The following is a 25,399-nucleotide window of genomic DNA, read 5'->3' as shown; positions in this document are numbered from 1 at the left end:
ATGGGGATAGGTGGGTGGGCCACAACTAATGAAACTGACTAGTATGTTTAGTGTTTTTTTTTACTAAAAGCTGTGTTCTGTAAGACTAATTGCACAGCCTCCAGTGGAGGATTTGCAGTATTTCATCACAATCCTGAATTTGCATGAAGTCAGGGTGGGATAGGAGAGCAAAAGAGAAGGCAGGCTTCTCAGCAGTAAAAGACTGAGTAAAGAAGGGATGGGAGGAGCACAGAGGGAACAGCAGAGATTTGAATAAAGCAGAGATAGAAAAATGGAGGGGGAATTTTAAAGAATGGCAGAATTTTGACTAGACTGAGCAGAGAGCGACCTGGGAGATCTGCAGGTTTAAAAGAAAGCTTGAGTATAGCAAGGAGGAAGTTGGGAAAGTCTCTGTTGTATTAGCTTCTGTGTTGTACCTGTCACTGCTATTTTTCCTTGTTAAATCTGGTTGTGTGTGTGTGTATGTATAAGATAGATAGATATAGATTAGATATATAGATATAGATATAAATAGCAACCCTTCAGTGTCCTTCCGTTCCTGCTTTACTCAAACCTCTGCCATTGTTTGAGGAAAGCAAGAAGAAAGAATAACTGAAAATAAAAATATGGCTTTCTCAAACTTCTTCCTCTTCCATTCCTCAGCTGCCTCATATGAGGGAGATCAAGGATGTGAAGCCCTCAAATATTCTACAGTACCTCTCCACAATCATGCATTTCCTGGTACCATGTGCTGCCTTCAACATGGAAGTTCAAGATTCAATGTTGTAGTTAAAAGAGATATTTCATTAATAGGAAAACACCCATGTATGTACAACATTCGTCAACTGAATTAAACTCTTCTAAAACTGACAGGCTTTTTCTTAACATTGTAGTCATCATAAGGATATGGTAACATATCGGTATGGGCTGTGTATGCAAAGGGGACTGCAGAATGAGAGAGGGGGAAGCCTGAAAATGGGGGTGATCTGTGTGAAGGGAAAGTTCAAAAACAAAAAGAGGAAGGTTGCAAAGAGACCTACACAATAGACAGGAGAAGGCATGGGAATGGGGTGATCTGTTACAAAGGAGAAGAAAGGAGGAGGGTGGAGTAAAGAGATGTTATGGGGGTTGCAACAAGAGGGCGTAGAAGGCATGGGAAAGGGTCTGAAGAATAAGAGGAGGTGGTGGCTTCATGGTTGGGTCGAATGTGAAATGGGTGCTTAGCTGCAATGTACGGAAGATGCAAGAGGTCTCTGTGGCGATCACACAGGGTCCCCGGACGTTTCACCGTCTATTGATCCCTGTGCCACCACTTTATTTATCGCTGCCACCACCCAGGCTCTACCTGGTACAATACTGAGTCCAGTCCAGGTTAAACTGGAACATAAACCTTTGTTTATTTATTGCAGTTTAACAAGCGTGTGGTTTCATAAACAGTATCGGTCAATTACAATCATGGGGTGCCTATCCAGACCTATAACTTCCGCTAGCTGCACTCACTCACTAAACCACCTCTCAGATATTTACTTGTCTTCCTAGCCCCTAACTATTCCTGACTCAGCTTATTTCGCTACACTAACTCAACCTACTCACAAACTCTATCCCCATTCACTCCCACTCCAACCAACTCCCAACGAACTCCCCCCTTTGCCCCTCCCAGAGCTGGTTTTATAGTCCCTCTGACTCCACCCCCAGGTCCTGATTGGGTACCTGTTTAACTGTTTCACCTCCAGTACTCTCATATGTTAATGTCACAGTCACCATGGGAGTGGTTTGTGTGCGGGGGGCGGGGGGGAGAGGAAATAGCACAAAAGGAGGGGAGGAGGAGGAAGAGACATGCGGGTGAAGGTGAAAAGGGGTGCAAAGCAGGACTGCAGAATAGAAGAGTGAAGTGGCCCCCAAAAGGGGAACGGTGAGCTTAGTAGTTGCATGGGTTGGGAAGGAGAATCTCCAGCTTAATAAGGGTTAGTGGGCCAAGTGAGCAGGGGTATGTATATCTATGAGGACCAAAATCAACCATTTCGTATTCTCTGCTACCTATTAAGTATAAATAAAATTACTTACTTCATCAAGTCGTCTATCTGTTCCTAGTGCTAACAGATTGTTGTATTCTCTCTCAAGGATCTGCCGTGCCTATGGTTAACCAAATCAAACAATTGAAGCAATGTTTTAAAAAAGTTAAAATCCATGGGAAATAATTACAATTAGCAAATTTAGTTTACTTGCCTGTGTATTCTGTGTTGGAATCTGCAATAACAAAGCTAAGCTGCTGTAATCGAAGTTATCATCCAGGGCTATGAGCGATCCATGCACCCCACTTTCTAACACATTGTTTGCATATTCTCGCAATCCAATTGCTTGTATCCAGCGTATGACTCTGTCATTACTCCATACCAACACATCTATGAAAAGGAGGGAGAAAAGCATTTTCCCAAGGACTGAACTTTCAGAAATGCAAAAATGCACAGAGGGCTGAGCTGAACCAGTTCTGAATTTATATAGAAATTTCATTATATGGACTTTTCAAATCCAAAAAACAGCAATACAATAAGAAGAAATTTTAAGAGACTTGTAATTAAATATTGCATTGTTCAGATATATTGTGTTTTAAAATTCCCGTTAATTTGTATGATGGCTACATAAAATTTCTGGACACATTTCCTTGTAATGTGCTGATAAGTCTATGCTGATTCCATCTAATAATGAATAAACTTTTAATTTCTTGCTTAGCCTCAAGGAATTATTTCATTTTAGATAAGCCCGTTCTGAGCCTGAGAGAACTTGTTCATATAACTACGTTGGGGTTATTGAGTCCAATAGAATAAAAATTCAGAAGACAAGCATTAAATATATCCTCCTTCGGTAAAGCATTACCTTTTATTTCATGCTGACTTGCTTCTCTTCTCCTTTCTAGTTCTTGTCTGTCATAATTCAGTTTCTTTAAACACATGATTCCATACTGCAGACTTGTTCTGTTATTTAAGGTGGGGAAGAGGACATTATAAGGCAAGTTGCAGTGAAAGTAAACAAATTGGAAGATTTTGTGCATTTGAAAAGCTCCACTTAAAACATTTTATAAATACTGTAAACTGTATACTGTATACCGTAAACATCTTCTTTCTGTCCACGAGACAAACTGTGGAAATAATTTATATATCTTTTCCCCAGATAGAAACATTTGGCTTTGGTAATATCAGCACTTTTATTTCTGGTTTAAAAGTAACATAAACATGGTTTTAATAATTAATTAATAAATAAAGATAATGTGGTAACTCACCGATGAAAGCTATCCACCATTTTTAAGTGTACCCGGAGATCTTTTTTTGTCAGGTGATCTAACATCCTTGCATCTACCAAACACTCCATGAAGTAACTTCGATACTGTGGCAATCCCAGACTAGGAAGCCATTCATTACCAATCCATTCATGATTCATGTCACCATAAGCAAGAGTCTGGGGTGGAAGGTGGTGAAGAATAGGAAAATATATTACTAGTATATACTAGTTGTTCCAGAGTATATACTCTTGATGTTCCAGTTTCGTTAGTAATATTAGGTAGTACTCTATGTATGCCATAATATCATTTGATCAGCTCCAATCAACAATCAGCATTCCTAGTCTAGCAAACAGGTGCACAGAAGAAATAAGGAAATATAAAGCAATATTATCCATGAAGGCCCTTTCTGGTCACAGGAGAAAGGCATCCTATGATGACGAGTGATTCCTACCATCTATATCAGAAATCAAAACTTTCAGAAGCTTCTGAAACCTCAGCCAAAACAAGGTTTGGCATGTAAGTAATAGGCTGGCAAAGTATATACAATGGATTTATATCTAATCCTAATAAAATTATCTTGAAAGATGAAATGGTGTTATTTTAGTTTTGTGGAACCGCCATGGAAAAATCATTTCAGTTGGCCTCCATGTGGCTGGTATAATGTGTAGACTGGCCTTCAAAAGTTTCAGATTCTAGCAGGCATGTATTGTAGACCCTTCTCATTCAGATGTCAGCACTGAAGAGAACCCACAAGCCACTGCCTATAACAAGGGTAGTGAACTTTGTGGAAAAGTGGGTTTTCTTCTCCAGGAGGTCCCTTTGCCAGCTTTTCTGCAAAGTTCATTACCCTTGTTATAGGCAAGTCAGGCCCACAGTCCAGAAGTTCCCCACTCCAGGACAGGCGATCAAGCCCCCACCCATATTCCCAAGGAGGCAATTCTCTCATCACTTGCTCCAAGCATCTTGGATTGCCTGTCTTGCAGTAAAGGGGGGGAAATTAATTCTTGAGTCAGAGAAGTCCATTCAGTGTAGGTTAACCCTTTAAGGCACATTGAAGCTTTTGCCTGGGGCTCAGTTATAATTAGCAGCACAAAACCAGCTTGTCTTAACAAAAAGAGAAAAAAGCACAAGACCATTAAAATATCCCTTGCTTCTAATACGTAAATAAATATGAAGAGCAAGCACTGAACTCGTCTGTGGAAGGGGCTGACAGCTCCCTAGTGCCAGATGTTGAGCTATTGTTAGTCACACTGGAAAAGGTTCCTACCTGAGCCCAGCTGCCTTCCTCATTCTCTTTCTGCAGTGTTGAGGACAGCCGTTAGTAAAGTGAGTTAATAACACAAAAAGAAATACAGCATGAGTTAAACAAAGCAAAACAACAGATACAGCGCCTTACATTAATTGTGCGTTTCAAACAGAAGGGTAATGAAGTCAACCTACAGCAGGGTTAACTGCTGGCTAACAAAATACTCATAATAAAATTAAAAGTGAGGTAAGATGAAACTTCATGCTCTACCCTAATACATCTCACACTGGCCCATCTAAACAGTGAGGAATGCACACATTTTGAGGGAATTTACTGAACTGACAGAAATGTCCCATATGGTCACACAAAACAGCTGATATGGGAACAGTTTGATTCTCATTTTTTCTATCATTGCTTTCAAAGCTTAATTGCTTTCATATTTGGCAGGGAGAGGGGGAATGTGTAAATATAACTGGGAAGATTTATTCACGTAATGGAAATAGGTAAGCATAAGGACAGACTTAATGGTGGAATATGGGACAGAGGCAGCCAATTCTGAGCTGACAGTATGGACAGTCAACCTCTCTTTGCAGGGAACTCTCAGAATTGTAGCTCTGTGAGGGGAACAGGTGGGTCTCCTAACCATTCTCAGCACCCTTAACATATTGCAACTCTGAGGATTCATTGGGGGAAGCCATGACTGGTATCATAGTGCTTTAAATGTATGGTGTGAATTTGTCCTAAGTAAATAGTCTGCCATCATATCTATGGGATTAGTACTATGTAACAAAGCATGTTACTGCGTCAGCAATGCGGGCACTATGTTGTCATTACAACCTGCCGTCAATGCACATTTTTACAACGACTGTTTCAGCCAATATATATCACTACAGAGAATTATTTCCAGTCCAGCCTAGTTAAACAAACAGCAGTAATTGCTGCATCAAGAAAATAAAATGAACGAAGTGATTAAACTAATAGAAACACAATTCAAAATTGTGATTATTGCTACAACTTTATGTACAGTTTGGACTTACTTCTGACTAAATATACACAGGCTGCACTGGGCAACTGGTGAAAAGCCAGACCATTTCTTCAGAAGCACCTCTATTTATTGTTTTTATTTATTTTGGCATGAATTATCTGACACATTAACTGTACAGTGACATTCTCCTTGTATATACGGAATATTCAGTGTACATAGCTTAAAATTCAAATAAATATTGTGTAAAACAATATTCAGCTGTTCTATAGCTTATTCACATATAGTGATAACTGTAAAATCCACACTTTGACATTGAAGTAAATATGAAAAGCTGTTGTTAAAACTAACCGTTTTAGCTGGAGCAGCAAGAGTTTCCATTTCTTCATGGGTCACCCAAACATTGCCTGAGGGCTATTGCCAATGCCCACAGGGAGCAGGTAGAATCCGCATTAGGTAAGCAGTGTTAAAGAAGAAAGGCAGCAACACTGTAAGTTAACAGCATACAGCATCACAATGAGCACAACCATGTCCTTGCCTCAGTTGAGCAGCAGCTAGAAACAACTTCAGACAGCTGCTTTTCATCTTCCTCCACTTTGTAAAAAGATATGGAGGTGATCCCCTGAATTCCATTAAATGTGTATTAAGGAATACTAGTAAGATTGCCATTTCCAAACACAACTGTTACTACTTCTCATAGAGCATGTTGAAGTGGCTCTTATTTCAGCAGACAGGTATGCTATTTCAGGTCTTTGCAGACCCAAAGGCTACATACATATGCACAGGGCATTTCTAATATGATAAACCTTTTAACTAATATGATAAACCTCATGAAATGGAAAGCACAGATTGAAGCCTGCAGATCTAGGTTGGGGCGCTAATTTTAAAAAAGATAACCATTTAGGAGGCAAACAGGGAACATGGGGTCATCAAATGGCTATTCTAGAATGGAGAAAAAAGAAGACATTGCCTACACACACACACACACACACACACACACACTCAGAGTTTCTTGTTTTGTTTTGCTAGCTCTCAGATGTTGCCCCTAACGTTTTGCGCAATGCAAAATTCAAAGCGCAGTTCAAGGGTTGCTTCTTCAGGAAATATATCAAAGAAAGCTAAAAGGGTTGTTAAGGCCATATTCATTCTTTTTTGAAAATCATATCTAGAAAAGAATAGCCCCCACTGAACCAGCAATTTCTACATTTTATAAAAAAGTATTCAACATCTTGGTACTTTTGCAAGTATAATGCCTTTTCTTCCAGGAATAAATTCAGAAAATTGGCCCTTGGTTCACATCTTATATTAGTGTTCTAATCTTTGGCTACACCTTAGCACTGATGCATTTCTTAGACAAATGTACCCATCTGTAACCCTCACCTTATTTTGTTACATGGAATTCACTGGGGATCATGGCAATCATGATTTCTCAATATGTCTCCACAAAACAGACACATGCACACCTTTTAGATCCATGGAGTTTCTCCTACTAATTTGTAAACCTGTGTAGGGAAAATTCATATGTGAAGCTGCTCCCAAATATAATTTGAACTATGGCCAGAAGCAGGACTTACCAAAAAAGGGGGAGAGAAAAACCATACTTCTCTGCTGAGGCATGTCTGTCTATTTCAGTGAGACGACAGATGCCACTGCTTCTGCCCAGCTCAACAGGAGAGAGAGACTTGTGGCCACACATGCCTACTTCAGTGGGAGAGAAATATTGTGTGCCCTCACTATTGTTGCTGCCTGCCTAAGGAGACACTGGCCATTGTGACTTTGTGCTGATGCTGCCTGCTAGTCTGACTAGCCCAGGTGCCCTCATACTGCTTTGCCCTCCCCCCCAACAAAGGTTGCCCATGGCTAAAGCCACTTTCACAGAAAATGTGTTCCTTACACACCAGATGACTCCCTCAACAAATGCCTTTTAGGACATGGGGACGCTTGCCCTCCAACTCCTGTTGAATATCAGCAAAAGCATCTCTTTGTGCTATGTCTGCCTGCTGAGAGTCATTTCTACAACTAATGCAAACCCCTGAAGAGTTAGCAGTGATCACTTGGGAATGAGACAGCGCCAGAGATCCAATCTGGGAATGGCTGAAGTTATTTCCATTGGAAAAACAGTGGGGAAATGGAAACTAAAATCAAATCCCAAAACATTACCTCCTGCATGTTCTCATCCCATGATTTTTGCTGTCTCCTTGCATGGTAAGAAGTGTTTAAAAGGAAACCAAGAAATTACATGTTTGTTAGCTTAAAGTCCGCCTTGGGTAAATTGGTGGAAAGCATTACTAAAGATAAAACTATTAAGCAAATAAGACAAACAAGCCTTGCTGAGAAAGGAGAGGTCCATAGATGGCTAACTTCCATGCTCAGGCTGAATTCTAGGTGAGTGAGAGAGGAACGTGACTCACCGTTCTAGATGTCGGAGGGGCCGATGGGCTTGTGAGTGATACCATCTCCTGGATTGCCAGACGGAGCTTTAGGCGATGAAGAGGGTTGCTGATTCCAATTTCCCTCTGAATTTCAGTATCTGACAAGGCAGACATAATGGCACCGCTTTTCACATTTGCACGGCAAGCAGCAACATACCAGGCGGGCATTCCCAGCCACAACTGTTGAGAGGGTGGGGTGGAGGGTGGGAAACAACAGTGAGCATCAAAAGTAGCAAATCTGATTCCTGAAGTTTTATGCCTGGAGCTGAAATTGGGTGTGCATATTGCAAACATGGGGTGCTTGTTGTTTGCGTTTGACGGGGCTGCAAAAGCAGACCACACTGTCACCTGTTGCTGTTTCTGGCATTCAGGGCAATGCTCCATTGTGAACCTCTTTATTAACCCCAAGTGGCTGCCGTTTCAGTGGCAATTTCTTTTTGCTTTAATACAGTCCTTTCCCTAGTGACAGTGTTAACGGTCATACACTCAGGCTTGGTTCGATTTCCTTTTTGTTACTAGGAAGAAGCAGAGTTATTTTTCCAACCAAAGCATGTCACTGATAGAGACTCTGAACAGGAGTGAACTGGTGCAAAACAGGTAAGGTTTGGGAAGTTTTAATGAAACATTTTCACCCTCTGAAACTGCCTTTCATTCTATAATCCTTTGCTTCAAAACCTCTGGCTTCATCATAGCTTACATGCAATTCAGGTGTAGTGAAATCAGGGGTGAAGGAAGGCGTTGTGACACCTATGATGTAGGGCGCATGTGTGGCATCGCTATGTATGACACATGCGCCATACGTAGTGATGCCGAACATGTGCTGTATAGTGGTTTGCCGCCAGTGCCACTCCAGCGCTGTACGGACAGTGCCGGGATCCCTCCAGCACTGCTACAGCCGCGGACGATGGAGTGCTGGAGCAGCACCGGCAGCAAACTGCTATACAGCACATGTGCGGCGTTCCTACATACAGCACATGCGTGCAACGCCGCACATGCGCTGCACTTAGTGGTTTGCTGCTGGCGCTGGGATCCTCTGCTCGCTGCTGCAGCTGCGAACGGAGGATCCTCCAAAGGTGGCTATGGTTGCATGATGGCTGCTCGTGCCGCCACGAGCCCCGTGGGGTGACTTCTTGTCACCGCTGCAGGCATGGAACCTGGGGTGTATCACCCCCCTGCCCCCACCACGACACCACCGAGTGAAATGATTTTAAAATTCAGTTTCAACAACAGTGCTGTCATTCTTGGAAACAAATGGCACCCCCAGAGCCAGATTTAGGTTTGATGAGGCCCTAAGCTACTGAAGGTAATGGGGCCCTTTTATACGTCCAGCTGTCCTTTGTCAACAGCAAATTGTCGCTGTTTTTTGTGTTGAATATATGCTATATGGTAATTTATGGACCTAATAGGTATCTAAAGCCATTTTATTTGTTTTTGTATCTTATATTTTGGAAATGTACATCCAGTTTTTTTCCTTTAACTTTTAGGGGCCCCCAAGATAGTGGGGCCCTAAGCTATAGCTTGTTTAGTTTATACGTAAATCCGGCATTGGCCACCCCCCTGCTCCTCTTGTTTCCCATCCAGAAGAAGAAAGTTTTTCACCTGGGGTAGATTATAACTCTAGGGGTAAAAGCAACATAATATTCGAATAGTCTAGGGCAAAGCCACATTTTAGCCTTTAGCTACAAAACTTCCTCTTACATCAATACACTTTTGGTTACCATCTTTCAGCTAAGCCTTCTTAATAATTTAGGCTTCCTTCACGGAAAATGAATGGAATGAAGCTGCTGCTTTCAGATCCTATGATTATCTGCACTTTTCCTTTTTTTAAAAAAACTGTACCTTTTACACACTTAAATACAGAACCTTTGTTTTGTATCATTTGAATCAAGTTGTTCCTTCCCCATTAAAAAATCCTAATAGCTCAAAACACACTTTCTCTCTCACAAACTTGTAAACCAAGTAGGAGAACATATGTTTGAATACTAAAGCTTATTGGGGACTTCTGTTTCATCAAACACACTCAGTGCTTCTACCTTTGAAATACAAGTGTATGAATCTCACTTCAACAGTAATAATCCTGCACATTGTGGATTGAAACACAGCATCTGTTTTTAACATCGAAGGAAGAGCAAACTCTTTAGCTTTTCTAAATGGCTTGCTTTTTAAAGAACAAACAGATTTATAGTGATTGTACTCAAGAAAGTGGAGTTTATTAATGCTGAACACTCCTCTATCTTTACTGATGTATTCAGATTTTAAATATCGCAGGGAGGTTCAGAAGCCAGAGTGATTCAACCCAGAAAGCAACTTTTCATTTAATAGAACTGAGGATCATTGTTTACAGTGTGGGATGTGGTGTTGCTTGCTATTTGTAATAAAACTTTTTTTTAAAAAAGGAAAAGAGTTTAGAAACTAATGCAGCACAGTAGGTTTATCAACAACTGCTGAATCTGGTTTATCTTATCTTAATCATGCCTCTGAATTCTTAAGATTTCATATGCCCACACTGGAAAACAATAAATCACAGTCTGCAGTGACACCCTAAACTGTCAGCACACTGGGCAAAGGAGGACTAGCCCCGCTGTGACATCAAATCTGATAACCTATTGGCAGCTTCAAGGATTCACTATGTCATCAAAGCAGATCAGCCAATGGCATCAGGAGACAAGTGGCAGAGAAAACAAGGACAAGGAATGAGAGAACAAACCAGAGGAAGGAAGGGACTGCAGAACCATCAAGGGATTATAGGCTTGGTGGTTCTCATTGCCTGTTATATCTATCGGTCTTTTGCTAGGTTCTGTATCAGAAGCATAGCTGCTTCTTTAGAGCAGCATGTTGGCTCAACAATTTACCAGAAATTGTAGGTGACTGCCTGTCCATACAAGTGCTCTCACATGTATGAGGGGGAGCCCCATGGGTACAAAAACCACAGGTGTTGGTGTAGTAGGCTGACATGCAAATCCACTCTTAATTCGATCCAAAATCTGAATGCAACAACAAGCAAAGAAGCTGCAAGTAAAAATTGAGAAACGCTGGTTTCTTAATGGGTTGGGTTGAAAAGATCACTATTCATCACAGATCCTCAGATTCGTTTAGATTAATCTGTATTTTTAGAAAGGTTTGGCCATTCTCTGCTTCTATAAGACGACAGCTGGAGAACTTGCTGCTTTGTGCTGGAACGCAGTATAAAGCATTCTGGGAGGCTCTCAGTAAAATGAACGAATTAGTGCTGCTTTTGTTTTTCCTTTATGAATGCCAAACCTGTATTAGATCTTCAGTGATTCATAACATTAAGGTACAATCAGATATGGCCACCTTTTCAGAAGATTTCCTAGCACTTACCTCTAGCCATGCAACCACTGTGGGCCCATCCCACTGTGCAAAAGGCAAGCCCTTCCTCCGAGCTTCCTCCAGGAGTTCATGCCTGAAAGACCATCACAAATCTATTAAAGCATATGGTGGTACCTGGGAGCACCACAGACACAATTATGCTCAGATACAGTTAGCCTGTGGTAAATCACATCAAATATACAGTACTTTAGCTGCCTTTATTTGTCCGTCAGCACTGTTGAACTGTTCAGACCACAGAGAAAATGTTATTTCCCTTGTTGAGAGAAATGGGCTCCCCTGGCCATGAATTCTCTTGCTGAATTCACAGAATCATCGAGGTAGAAGGGACCTCAAAGGTCTAACCCTCTGCAAATGCAGGAAAACCACTTTTACAGCATCCCTGGTAGGTGGCCAGTCACTCATGAATATCCAACATGTGGACAAAACCACTTTCAACTTTATTTTTCAGCATTACTCAAACTGCATGGAAAACCCATTATTATTCAGTTGTATTATAAACCATTGCATAGGTATGTTTGCTCAGGATACCGTTTAGAGAAAGAACAGCTATTTCCTGCCAAATTAACACTGACTTCTGTGGAAAGTAATTAAGCAGTACAATGAGAGATGGACTCCATATTCACTTTGTTGTAAGAACTAGATTTGAAATACACATGTTGGGCTCTTTCCAAAACCAAATTTCACTTAGTCATTTGAGGGCTTCAGGTGTGAATGGTTACTGGGAGAGGGGGGAGGTTCTTACGTCATGGAAGAAGTGTTTTTGTACACCGTATTGTTTTGTCAAATCAATAGCTGGCTATTTGACAAGGCCCAGAACTTTCTGGTACATAGCACCTCCTGCTATGGCTGTTGCAGAGGGGGAAAGTAGAATATGTCACCTGACTGAAATGGGGAACACATATCTTCCACGATAAAGGAGTGCTTGAACACTCCTGATCAAACTGCTTTTGGTGATTTCTCAAAAACGAAATACATAGGTTATATAATTTCAAGAGCTTTCCATTTTGTACACCAGGATACGTAATTCATACATGCAAACTAACTCTGAAAACAGTTTGATAGCAGGTGGACACTATTTTCACCATTACAAAAATAAAGACAGTTTTCAAAATCTGATCTTTTACACACATGCAAATAAGTTTTTTTTAAAAAAATATTATCAACCAATCACATGATTAATCTTAACCTGTCTTAACTTCATGATGCCAATTTTGAATTTTGCCACTGAATTCAGTGAAGGTATCTATATGTTTTAAATATCATGGCTCAAGGGCAAGACTGCTCTTTTGATAATAACATTCTCCAATCCTTCCTAACTGAATTTACTAAAGTGAATTTATTCATATACTTGTTTGCAGCTTCTTCATTAAATTATACAGGATAACCTGAAATATGCTGACATTCAAAAAGAACCCCTTTTTTTTGCTCCATTCCTTTAGGGCTGTTAATGAATGAAATGTTGTAGAGTTAATACACTGCTGTTGGTTATTGCTTTCTTTTTCAATTTAATGCAAAAAATAATTAAAACTCATTTTGTTCCATTTTAGTCTATGCAAAAAAACCCCCTAGAATTCAAACTGACCTTCTTACCATTCCATTCTACAAGCCATTACATATTCAAACATATTTTATATATATATATATATATATATATATATATATTATATTGTGGAGTATTAAAAATTACAGTAACGTTGGAGTGGAATAAATTAAAAAGGTCCATAGAAGGGTAAATGGACCTTGTTTAGCTTCACCAATGAAGCTAAACAAGGGTGGCAGTTTTGTGGATGGAAGATCCCCTGAGAATACTGTTTGTGGCATTCTGAGCTCCAATTTGTACACGACATGGAGTCATTAAGAAAGCAGTTAACTGCATGAATGTTGCAAACACTTCCTATTACATTACCCATGCATGCCAACCCAAATGCATACAGTGTTAGCATGCCAGCCTCTCTCACCCACCCACCACTGGACTGCTTAATGTTGTCATGCTAGAGTTGGGTGTGTATGGGCCTAGCACACATGGTAAATAACACTGAAATATGACAATGTATGAAGGGAATGCTGACCTGGGTCAATGATTTACCTATCACCTGAGCCACATATAATTGGGACCTTAGAAACTTAAAGAAAGGGCAAACAAAGAAAACAATAACCTGGAAATACATGCTAAGTCTACTTGGAAAATGCTAGATAAGGTGACCCCTGTTACTTTTTTAAAGATACCATGGTGAAATCCAATAACAGCTTGCTATTTCACAACTCAACTCAGGATCACTCATTTTTGCAGAAGATGGTGAGCTATGATTTTACCATGGTCAGTTCCTCAGTCATTGCCTTATGCTGTGATAGATATGCATAATTATTTGTATTTTGGTCCTTTTGATACCTTTCATGAGCCATCTGGGAAATTAATAGAATGGGTTGCCAAGGCAGTCACCACTATTATTGCGCTGTACAATTGAGAGAATTTTATATGTAATCTTGGCCATTCAATGTCAGGTCCAGTAATGAGCAGAGGACCTACAGTACACTTCTCTGTGTAAGATAAAGGGGAAAAAATATAAATATGAAACGTGAGAGAATAGCATTAATGTTCAGCGAATTCCAATTGAGAACACAAGTGCAGAAGTGGGTGCTGACTTTAGTTTGCATGCCATTGATTTTCAGCCATTTTCTTTCATTAAGATATCAGATGAGCAGAAACATTTGCACCTCATTATGCAGATATAATCCAGTGTGGAATGAAATGTTTAAGTCCCACTGGATGTAATAAAGAGTACCTGTTTTTTCTTAGAAGTAGTAACAGGAATGCAGCCTTGTTTATAACGCAACATAGTGCCATAAGCTTAGATTACAGGATAGTATGTATGTTTATCATAGGGAAAAAAACCTTGTAAGTGCTGCTGCTGAAGGACACAGTCCAACAGGGAGCCTTCTGCTGCACTTCTGTGACTATCTCCCACTTCAGTAGGGGATTCACAAGAGAACTCCCCAGCTGGAGAAACTTGACTAGAAAATTATGGGGCTACTCTCTTCAAAGGTTGGCTGAATGCTGTCTTTGTCAAGGAAGTCTTGGTAGCCACTGAAATTTCTTATTCACTACAGTGGTACCTCGGGTTACATACGCTTCAGGTTACAGACTCCGCTAACCCAGAAATAGTGCTTCAGGTTAAGAACTTTGCTTCAGGATAAGAACAGAAATCGTGCTCCGGCGGTGCGGTAGCAGCAGGAGGCCCCATTAGCTAAAGTGGTGCTTCAGGTTAAGAACAGTTTCAGGCTAAGAACAGACCTCCGGAACGAATTAAGTACTTAACCCGAGGTACCACTGTACTAAGACCTGATCCACACAGAACTTAGTGTCAGGGCTGGCCCAAGACATGTTGGCACGTGAGGGGAACCACAAAATGACACACACACATACCCTCCCAGGGAGAGAAGGGGTGAGTGAAGATCTGCATCAGGAATTGGGGGGGGGGGGGGAGAATCAAATCAACCCAATGGTTGAAGTGCAAATCAAAGGCCATTATGCAGGGATGGGGCTGCTCGGAATTATGCAGGGCAGGTGCAGAGCCCAGGAAACTCCAGAGGGCAACCCCTACCATTTCCTCCCTAGAGGTGGGAGGAGACCAGCAGTGTCTCCTATTTGCCAAGAGGCTGCTGTAGAGGCAGCTTTGGTGAGGCTACCAAGGAGGCAGCAGATCCAGCTTCCAAGCAGCCATTGATGTTACTGTGGTGGCGGCAAGCAAGCAATGCACTCCTCGAAGGCTAGATCTGCTGCCCCTGTGGATCCTGTTGCCTGAGGCAGTCACCTCACCTTGTCTCTTGGGTGGGCCGGCCCTGCTTAGGGCAAAAGGCTGGATTTCAAGAGAGAAGTGCACAAGTTTTTTGCCTCTTCCCCATTCCTGCTGTTACTGTGTTATTGAGAAGCAAAGCACCTGCAACTTTCTCTCCAGGAAGCTATACATTTGCTCCTATATGTTGTATCATGGTTTGGCTTAGTGTTGTGTGTGAGTATTGAACTGCTCCATGAAAGAAATTCAAAACAGTCAACAGCACACAGTTCTACTCCATACAGTGTAGCTAGGTTTCTTTCACAATTTAAAGTCACTATTGAACTTCTCTGGACACATGTGTAATTCATTTTCTATATATATTCTGCTAGTATAAAGGGGGCGGGGGAATCCTCAAAAGATAATAAAAAAATCAAATTAAAAAGTTTCAAAATCTAAAAAGTGGGGAAGTTTGATTAGTCTTTTAATAAAAGCACAGCTTGCTTAAATAATGCTGTAATTGCTGTGCATATGTTTCAAGGTGGTGAAAGTTATTGCTTTTTCCTAAAAGCATTCATTAGGTAAATGGAAATATAGTTTGGAATTGCTGAGTAGCCACTAGAAGCCAGGGCCTTAACTTTGAATTATAATGAGAAATAATGACTGTTCAAAATATAACACCACTACCATAATGAATCAACCAGCCTGCATAATATGTGGCCTTGGAATCTTATCGTAAACTTGCGAAATACAATTACAGACCCCTGGAGTTTTCAGGTATATTAAAGCATATTAAATCCATATTTGATTGCACCCATCGTAGAAATACATTTTAACATACAACTCTTAAATTAGTATTTTCTGTCCCTTGCAGCTCCACACACCAAAGGGCTTTTTGTAAGCTTACTGTTTTAATCACAGAGATGTTGGGAAGTTTATATATGTGTAAAATTCTACATACGTTGCATGGAAGGGGCTACACATGGTCTGACTAGGAGTTTTTCTCTCCTACTACCTGATTTTTTTACAAAAGCAATTGTTTCAACAGTGCATACCTACCCATGTCGACCCAGAACCAAGCCCCATTTATTTCTGTGGGGCTAACCCCCATGTAAGTGAGTTTGGATTGCAGCTGGAATAATTTTAGCCAAACTGAGAAGAGCAATAAAAAGATATTCACAAACTTGCAAATTAATTGAATTGGTAAGAAATGAAACCAAGAGTGGGAAAATCAATACAAAATATTGTTGTTCTATATATGGGTCATATAGAACAAGTGAATGAACAAATGAATGAGTGAAATACCAGTGAAACTGTTTACCACAGAGGTAGAGCACAAGTTTTTTTGTCATTTATTTCAGCTCATCTAGAATTTCACTCAGTTCATATGAAAATATATTCATATATCCACAAGTTGAGAACAAACAGGAGTAGACCTTGAAAAGGTCTCCAATGTTGCCCAAGTTTAGAATATTTTAAAGTTTGATTTTGGTTCAACTCTCCACATAGATCTGCAAATTAAAGTGGTTATATAGAAATTTAAAAATTATAATAAGAGGAAATAAAAGAAGAAATCCAAATATGGTGCTGAAAATGAATATGATCAGCAACCATTGTGGTTTAACTTACCCAGATGTGCTTTTCATGAGATGAAGAGAGATGGATGGAAAAGAAAAGCACACAAATATTAATGAATATATGTCAATCCATAAAAGAAATCATATGACAGAATAAAAAATTAAAGAAGCAGCATAGAAGTATGATTTTTTAAAATTAAAACCGATCTCTCTTGCTTTAGCTAAATTAAATAGATAACCCTCTACAGAGTAAATACATTTAGATAGCACTAATTTCCCTGATAAAGAAATGCAAATTATTCAAGCTTAACCTTGAATTAAAGGCACTTGAATGTAGAACATACAAAATGGATTACAATGACAACAGAACTAGCCTCAGTCAACACGTAAGAAAAAACATACATTTGCCTTCCTTACAGTTCATCAGATTTGCAACATCAACTCCCTGAACCATTATAACAATTTTCCTTATAATTTATTCACGTCCATTAATGATACAGTTCCTTACCTAGGAGCCATTCATACCCTCATCTAAATAGGCTTTCCCCTGAAGAATGAACGAACTGGTGTACAATTTAGGATGGGGTAAACTGGGATGTCTGATCCAGGCTTCCCATAAATACAGAAGCAACTTCCTAATGGAGATTTCATGCAGCCACAATTGGCAGCATACTTCGCAGGTCCCACTGAGAAGAGCAGGCACAAGGGAGGAGGGCCTAATTCTGCTTGGGGCTGCTATGGGAGCAAGGGCTTACATCTCTTCTCCATGGTTCTGATCCTGTTCCCCATTGTGTACCGGCGGTTTGTTTCAGGGGGAAATCACCAATGCAAGGTCACACCGTGTGAATAAAATGGACCCACGTCATATTTTATGCTCTCCATATGAGTGCATCCTTGGAGACACTGTGTTGTATATGAAGAAAGATTGTGACTGAGCGAACTGGTCCATAGAGAGAGATGTAATGGCTTGAGCTGGGAGGTGGTTCATAATGTTTATGCTTCAACAGGGCTGGCTCATTTCCACTGGGCCTGGTGGCGTAGATGGCAGGGAGACAGACCAGCAGTAGGGGGAGCCAAAATGGAAGGCAGGCAGAGCCACCCATGACTGCCTCAAGATGGCAGGCAGGTGGGAGCTGGCTGAGGGCAACCCGAGATTGGTGGGGCAGTGCCCCATTTGCCAGAACAGATCTCTTATTTATCTTCTGTAAGGGCATCTGCAAGGGACTGAAGGTTTACTATTAGCTGAGTAGCAAAGATCCTAAAATCTGACCCTTCTCACACTTCTTTTGTAAAAAAAATAACTACCTAATCTAAAAGAATTACCTTTGCCTTTGCTAAAATCACTGAATATTGTCCTTTCTCTTTTCTGGAGAGGGTAGGTATGGCGTTGCAACAACTATATATAAGAAAAAAATATTTGTGGAGGGAGGCAGAAGTTTGTGCGTCAACTCAGAGATATATTAATGTATAATGATTTCTTATGGGTCCTGACACAAAAAGAAGAGGCAAACATATATTTAGTCAATAATGGGCAATTATAAATAATTAAGAGTCAGATAATAATTATTCCGAAGGGCTAAACAAAAGCATACACCCTTAGTGGCTAAATTAATGGGTTTTTTCCCCCCTAGCAATAAGAATCAGAAAAAAATAGATGGTAAGCAATTAATTCAGTTTTTTGTTTTGTTTTAAATTGCACTTAATTACTAGGCTCATTAGAGGCAATACTGTGTATATGACAATGAGCAAACTTATTATTTTTAGTTAAAGATGAGCAAGCCAAACTAATATAATTAAACACTCAACTAAATTAAAAAGGCCCTGATGATAACAAAGGATGGACCAATTTGGGAAATAGATCTTTACACACAGACAGGAAATGCTGTAGTTAGAATTTCCTACATCCAATAGCCTGGCACGGAGAAGCTCCTATTCCTGAGATCAATACATTCAGCTGCCACCAATCCTAGTTCCATTTTGGGAAGGAGGCCAGCCTAGGGATTGCTTTTCCCCTCTCATTGGCAATCTCTTCAGTGTGATCTGGAAGGGTCAAGATCTACTGCCTTTACAGATCTATAAACTGAGGCTAAGTAGTTGTACATGTTTATATATTGGGACAGAATTAATCCCCCACCCCATGAAACAACTAGTGTACAATTTGTAACAATACATTTGCTAAAGACTGATGGGATTTTTTTTTCTACTTTCAAATCTAAGGCCAGGTCTGAAGGTTACACCTACTGTGTCAACAGAATGCATTTATAGCACATCCCCCCACCGAACAAAGAATCCTGAAAGCTGTAGTTCACCCACCAAAAAGTAACAATTCATTGCACCCTTAGCAAACGACAGTTCCCAAGATTCAGGGGGAAGGGCTGCATGCTTTCAATATGCTTTCAGTGTCTAGTGCATATGGAAATATTACTGTATTAGAAACTGAGCTGTACTGTTGTTTGCTCCTAACAAGTCTTGTGTATGTTGTTTGCTCCTGTGCAATCTTAAGCGATCTGCCAATATATATTTTTTCTGTTGTCAACCATGTCCCCTTTTTAAAAAAAACTATGTCAAGCAGAGTTTGCCATGAAATGGAAAACAAAACTTTCATTGCCATGCCTGCCCATTCTGAACATGGACATCTGCTTGGGTCAAGCCAACTCTCTCCCCTTGTGTCAGAACTTTGGCTGAAAACACAGAGGAAAAGAACACTGGGATTGTCTTCACAAGAATGGGCGCCCTGCAAACCGCCCTGGAGGACCAATAACTTGCACCCAAGCTGTGTCCCATGTGAACTGAATGTAATGTTTACACATATCACATGAGTAGGACAATGTGCCAATCTATCACGGAATTCCTGAGTTGGAAAACAGGAGACAAACACTCACGGCATGATACATACTGCAAACAAGACACAACAACTTTACATACCACAAGACAGGTGTAATCAGTCACAAAGGTTTCTGAAAGCAGCAACACTATAACTGCCAACCCAATGCTTAATATTTTATCCACCTAAATAAAACTACTATATATATATATATATATAATGCATGTTATTAGCATTAAGTAGATATCTAAAACTGAACCAGATTGCAAAAGCACCTAAATTAAGCACAATTATGATTTATTAAAGTCTGTATGTTATTCAGAAACTAATACTGCATTATATAATATTGCCCGTTTTAAGAATGTTTGTCTCTAAAAAGAGGAGCCGCAGGATCAGAAATGAATCTAAACAAGCATATAAACAATACACCTGCCATCTCCAAGAAAGGTAATTTGAGGCATTATAATTTTTCTTTCCCCTTCCATTCCATTGCTTAAGAAAATTTAAAATAAAATGTCTGTTTAAACTTATTTAGAAATTCCAGTTGTAAAATGAAAGAGCAGGGTTAACTAATGAGCAATTGCTATGGCTGAAAGGAGGAAACGAGCACTTTAAGGGCTCCCCCTATATACGAACTGCCTAGTTATGGACCAATTCAAAAATGCCACCAGAGAATAGGAAGAAACTAATTAAGGTGGCAGAAGCTGAGAAGCGGAAGTCACTTTTTAAAAAGGGGACTAAGAGGAAAATTAATGGGAACATTAGCCCTGGGATGCCTCAAAAGCACTTTGCTGGGCTGTGCTGCAATTGCATTTTAACAGTTTAAAGAAAGAGAGACACAAATCAAAAGTGTAGAAAAGCAGAAGGACAGCTAAAAACACCAGAATACAACACATTAGCAACAGTCTCATTTGGATTATTTAGAAAAAAGCTGAGAGAACAAATGGCGTCCATTTCAGATGAAATGGCTAGTGTGGAAGAAAGCTTGGTAATGGGATAGACCCGTAAGAGCTGCTTCAGTGTTTTCATAGAATCATAGAATCATAGAGTTGGAAGAGACCACAAGGGCCATCGAGTCCAACCCCCTGCCAAGCAGGAAACACCATCAGAGCACTCCTGACATATTTTGCCCCTAGAGTGATGCAGGACTGAATTCTTCCAGCACTTATTTTCAGTGCTTTTAAAATTATGGTTTCGGTGCTTTTAAAATTTTACCTTTATACAGTAAGGAAGTTTGTACACACACAGAGACCTCCCCCCCCCCACTATTCTCCATCCAAACAAGCAAAATACATTATTAAGATTTCCAAAGACACATTCCACCCAGGCAAAAAACACTCAGGGTGTTAAATGCAAAGGACCCCTGGATAGTTAAGTCCAGTCAAAGGCAACTGTGAGGTGTGGTGCTCATCTCGCTTCAGGGCTGAGGGAGCTGGTCAGCTTTCCAGGTCATGTGTCCAGCATGCCTAAACAACTTCTGGTGCAACAGAACACCGTGACGGAAGTCAGAGTGTGCAGAAACGACATTTACCTTCCTGCCACAGCAGTACCTATTTATCTACTTGCACTGGTGTGCTTTCAAACTGCTAGGTTGGCAGGAGCTGGGACAAAGCAATGGGAGCTCACCCCAAAGTGGGGATTCAAACCGCTGACCTTCCAATCAGCAAACCCAAGAGGCTCCATGGTTTAGACTACAGCGCCACCCGCTCCCAACTCAGGCCAGTGGGATGTGTGGCCTGAGGAGAGTTCTGAGGCCTGGAGAACCTAATTCAGCTTCTCAGGCCTAAGGTTCCTCAGCACTGCTTGATTATGGGAAATCCAATGATACAGAAGACCAGAAGTCATGCACATCTTGTAATATATGGATTTCGGGACACATTTAAATGAATGAATGGAAGAACACCAAGCTTCAGAGCAGGAGCAACTAGTGGCTGCACTGGTCAAGGTGCTAATTATCAGTCTCAGCTCTACCTCACAGAGTTATTGTGAGGATAAAACAGAGCAAGGGGAGAACCAGATAGGCTGCTCTGAAAGGTCGGGTCTAAGTGCAGTCAAGAGAGTGCTCTTGTGCTCAGTTCCTGCTTGCGGGTCTCCCACAGGCATCTTGTTGACCACTGTGAGAACAGGATGCTGGACGAGATGAGCCGTTGGTCTGATCCACAAGGCTCTTCTGAAGTTCTTATGTAAGACCATCTTCACTGACTTTCCACACCTACACAAAAAGCAGAGAGACAGATTCCCCCTATCAAACCAGCACTGATTACTTCATCCCACAAGTTGTTGATTAAGTGGGTGCTTTTGCAGAAATGTAGATCTTCATGGTGCCTCTTGCACCAGTAGATTTCCCATGGGTTGGTATGTGCATCATCCCGCAGCTGGATAAAAGTACCAAACAGTCTGTCATCCCTTTCTGTGCCTCCTAAATGACCTTTTCCTAATCCAAGGTGTGGCTGAATGGCAGTACAGAGCTGTCACATCCTCTCTCTGTAGCTCATGATACTCCTTGCAGCAGCAAGAAAGCACTTCGGGAGATACTCCAATAAGATTCTCCATCTGGGAGCATAATAATACGGTTGGTTGGCTTGCCTGTGTCCTTACACCCAGCTTGGAGCCATATGCTGTACCGTTTGAAAAGAAGCATTCAGAATTAGGGAGAACTTGTGCATTCAGATCCCCTTTGATACTGAGCAAAGGCAAACAAAGCTGTCAGTTCTCCCCCCTCAAATTATCGCACTGTGTTACTGGTGATAATAAGGTAGCACTAAATTCAGGTGCAAAGGCATCCTTGCCAGAGGCTGAAATGCTGCAAGTGACCAATTTGGTAAGCAGCAGAAGGAATTTGTCAGTGTCAGTGTGGTAATTTTGTCAGTGACTCGAGGGAAGAGGTAGTTGCATTATATAGAGGACTCTGATAATTTGAGGGGTGGCTTATCCTTAAGAATTGCTGAGAGGAGAGAAAACCAGGCTTCTTTCAGCCCTGGTCACAGCTTATACCCACTGCAGTTTAGAGTTCTTGAATGGCTTGTTAATTAACAGTGTTCATCACAATGCGCTAGTAATGCATTGGAATATGTTCAGCCAATACCAAGGTAGATGGTGATGGGGCAGGGATGATAGTGTGAAAGTTCAAACAGTTGATTCTAACCTTGTGGCTTTCCGAAGTCTAAAATCTATGGAGTTATCAAAAATAGACAGCATATATACTTAATTCTTTCTGAAACTAGTTAGGCAGGGAACATATTCCCAGCCTTGCTGAGCTAATATTAATGCACTTTGTTGAGACAGTGGTATGGGGCAAGAAAGCAAAGGAAAGCGGAGACTTATTTGAAAGACACAGAAAAAGATTTTAAATTCTGGATACGGGCCAATTGCATCCCAAACTAACATGCAATTTAAATGCTCCAAATTTAGATGATTATTGGGGATGCTTGCCGATATATATATATATAGAGAGAGAGAGAGAGTATAGCATTTGTATATGATAACTAAACATCCCTTCAAATTACATCATTATCCAAATTACATCATCATCCAAATGAAACTAATAGTTTGTAGGATTTTAACAGTATATTTTTACATTGTAAAATCATAATTAAGCTTTCACCTTGCATCTGTAAAACTTATTTTACAAACATGCACAGCCAATGGTAGTAATTGAAGATGTGACTTAGATGGGCACAGTTTCAGTGTGTGTGTGTGTGTGTGTGTGTGTGTGTGTATTCCGCATTTTAAATTATTTGCTTTTGATTGCATTTTTTTTACAAATTAAGCCCATGTAGACCTCAGTGAGTTAGCATATGAATACTATAGATGTATTAGCTTTATGGACCATGAAACCACTGAAATGGTAAACATGTTCACATTTCAATAGCTGCTAGACATAAATTTGTCCAAGACACGGTATTAAGTTACAAACCTTCTGTTGAAGCAACAAGGTTTGACGCCACTACTTTGAGGAGGTACCACATCCTCCAGCTCTACTGTAATAAAGTCTGGCCCATCATGTAACCGTGGTACATGGAGGCTTTAAATTTACTGGTACCCTGTGAGGTTTCCTGTCTTAGCAGAATGATCTCCAGTGTAATATCTAGTAGAAGGCTAGTTGCCTTGATATCTAAAGAGCCAGGGTGCTGTGCAGACAACAATTTGGCTGGGACACGTTTAAAATGATGCCTGCTGGCCCTATTGGCAATCTTTATGAATTACGGTAAGTCAATCTATTGTCCAGAGATTATGTGTCTACAAATGGCATGAACCTAGAATCTTTCCATGTGATCTGTACCCTGAAAAAATACAAAGAGTAGCTCCTGCGTACGAGCCTGTGCACAAACAACTGGTGTGGGTCTGGGCTATGTATTGAAGATTAGGTGAATTAACCCCTCTCACTTTTTTACCATCTCTGGCCCAGAACTGTCATTTGAACAGGGCTAAGATCTATACACAGATAAGTAGCAGGGAAAGATTCCATGGGCAAGTCTCAAACACAATGTGTGCAAAATTCAGAGCCCCAGGAACTTCTTGTGCGGCAGACATTTTTGGCAGCAGACTGTATTCAGTTGACAATCAAAATCAAGACATGAGAAGTCAATGGGCCAGATACTATTCACCCGAGATTTCTTTAAAAGCTGCTTGAATGATTTTGTAAAGCAGACAGATGGGATAAAAGTGTATCAAAATGAACAAGCAAATAAAGACACCAGTGTGAAAATACTGGTCTCTAAAACATATATCCTATCACTAAAATTTGCAAATTTATTGTAGGATAGGAAAACATTTAACTTAAAGAAAGCAAAACACCCCACAGGCAACATGAAATTACAGATTTAATAGGGGAAGATAGGGAACATTTAAGGTTGCAAAGCAAATTAGCGGTAGGACCAATAAAAACTAATTCCTTGCATTTAACTGCATAATCCTTGCTTGCTCCCTTTCATACATTCACCATTGTTCTTTCTAGTAAGGAGTAGGCAGAACTCCAGCAATCTCCAACCCCAGTTGCAACTAAACAAAAGGATAGTAGTTGAAGTAATCATATATTCTTACCCTGCTCACCTCTGCTCCCATTCCCCCATTCCCCTTTTAGATTGTAAGCATATTTGGAGCATGGGCCCTATTATATCTATTCTTTGTAATGTGTGATGGATGGTGTTAAATAGAGTATAGTGCTGGCTGGGGCTGATGGGAGTTATAGGGCACTGGGTTGGGCAAGGCTCTGTTAAATAAAGAGACATTGGACCTTTCCTATGCCACACTGTAACCAGAAGGAGGTCTTCAAATTACCGTATATGTTACTGCTTCTTTTTCAGGGGCTAACCACAAGATGCGATTACTAGAAACAAGAAATCCAGCAAAGGTAAAGAATACCAAACCACCAACGAATGAGACAAAGGACAAAGGCAGGACTAAAGTCTCTAGCAAAATTTTATATAAATTATTAGACTCTTTTAATGAACAATGATTTCTATTCCAACCCAAAAGCCATTTTTTGTTTACTTCTGTTGCTTATACATATGATGGGCGAAAGTGACTGATTTCGTACTACACCATCATCATGTGTTATACAGGTATTCTATTAATATTACGTTAGTTTTTCAAGGATGTTAAAATGTAGGGTAAAGTTAAAGGTAAAGGACCCCTGGATGGTTAAGTTCAGTCAAAGGTGACTATGGGGTGTGGCGCTCATCTCGCTTTCAGGCCAAAGGAGCCGGCGTTTGTCCACAGACAGTTTTCCGGGTCATGTGGCCAGCATGACTAAACCGCTTCTGGCGCAATGGAACACCATGACAGAAACCAGAGCATAACCTTCCTTTTGCAGTGGTACCTATTTATCTACTTGCACTGGCGTGTTTTCGAAATGCTAGGTTAGCTGGGACAGAGCAACAGGAGCTCACCATCGTCATGCAGATTCGAACCGCCGACCTCCTGATCAACAAGCCGAAGAGTCTTAGTGGTTTAGAC

General features: G+C 40.6%; 2 protein-coding genes and 1 long non-coding RNA gene across 16 annotated transcripts in view; 2 read left to right on the top strand and 1 right to left on the bottom strand.

Annotated features, from left to right (window-relative positions):
• The window catches only part of ACSS3 (acyl-CoA synthetase short chain family member 3), a 68,111-nt gene extending 67,262 nt beyond the window's left edge, over nt 1-849 (top strand). For all 3 annotated transcript variants that reach the window (XM_080971480.1, XM_080971479.1, XM_080971478.1), the window contains one exon: nt 643-849. The gene's annotated coding sequence lies outside the window, so the exon portion shown is untranslated. The remainder of the gene's footprint in view (nt 1-642) is intronic.
• The window catches only part of PPFIA2 (PTPRF interacting protein alpha 2), a 265,886-nt gene that overhangs the window by 5,982 nt on the left and 234,505 nt on the right, over nt 1-25,399 (bottom strand). For all 12 annotated transcript variants that reach the window (XM_080971449.1, XM_080971453.1, XM_080971456.1 and 9 more), the window contains 8 exons: nt 11,259-11,340; nt 7,896-8,096; nt 5,836-5,898; nt 4,524-4,553; nt 3,257-3,432; nt 2,854-2,951; nt 2,206-2,381; nt 2,044-2,112 (listed from right to left, as the gene is read on the bottom strand). In XM_080971449.1, coding sequence (XP_080827575.1) covers nt 2,044-2,112; nt 2,206-2,381; nt 2,854-2,951; nt 3,257-3,432; nt 4,524-4,553; nt 5,836-5,898; nt 7,896-8,096; nt 11,259-11,340 — 895 coding nt within the window. The remainder of the gene's footprint in view (nt 1-2,043; nt 2,113-2,205; nt 2,382-2,853; nt 2,952-3,256; nt 3,433-4,523; nt 4,554-5,835; nt 5,899-7,895; nt 8,097-11,258; nt 11,341-25,399) is intronic.
• LOC308457566 lies at nt 7,059-24,918 on the top strand. Its single transcript, XR_013977000.1, has 3 exons — nt 7,059-7,689; nt 8,436-8,513; nt 24,748-24,918. It is a non-coding gene; the product is annotated as an uncharacterized lncRNA (long non-coding RNA).

The sequence above is a fragment of the Podarcis pityusensis genome (assembly GCF_964106645.2).
Source record: "Podarcis pityusensis genome assembly, chromosome: 10".
Lineage (NCBI taxonomy): Eukaryota > Metazoa > Chordata > Lepidosauria > Squamata > Lacertidae > Podarcis > Podarcis pityusensis.
The sequence above is the reverse complement of the archived record's forward strand: the minus strand, read 5'-3'. Positions and strand labels throughout refer to the sequence as shown.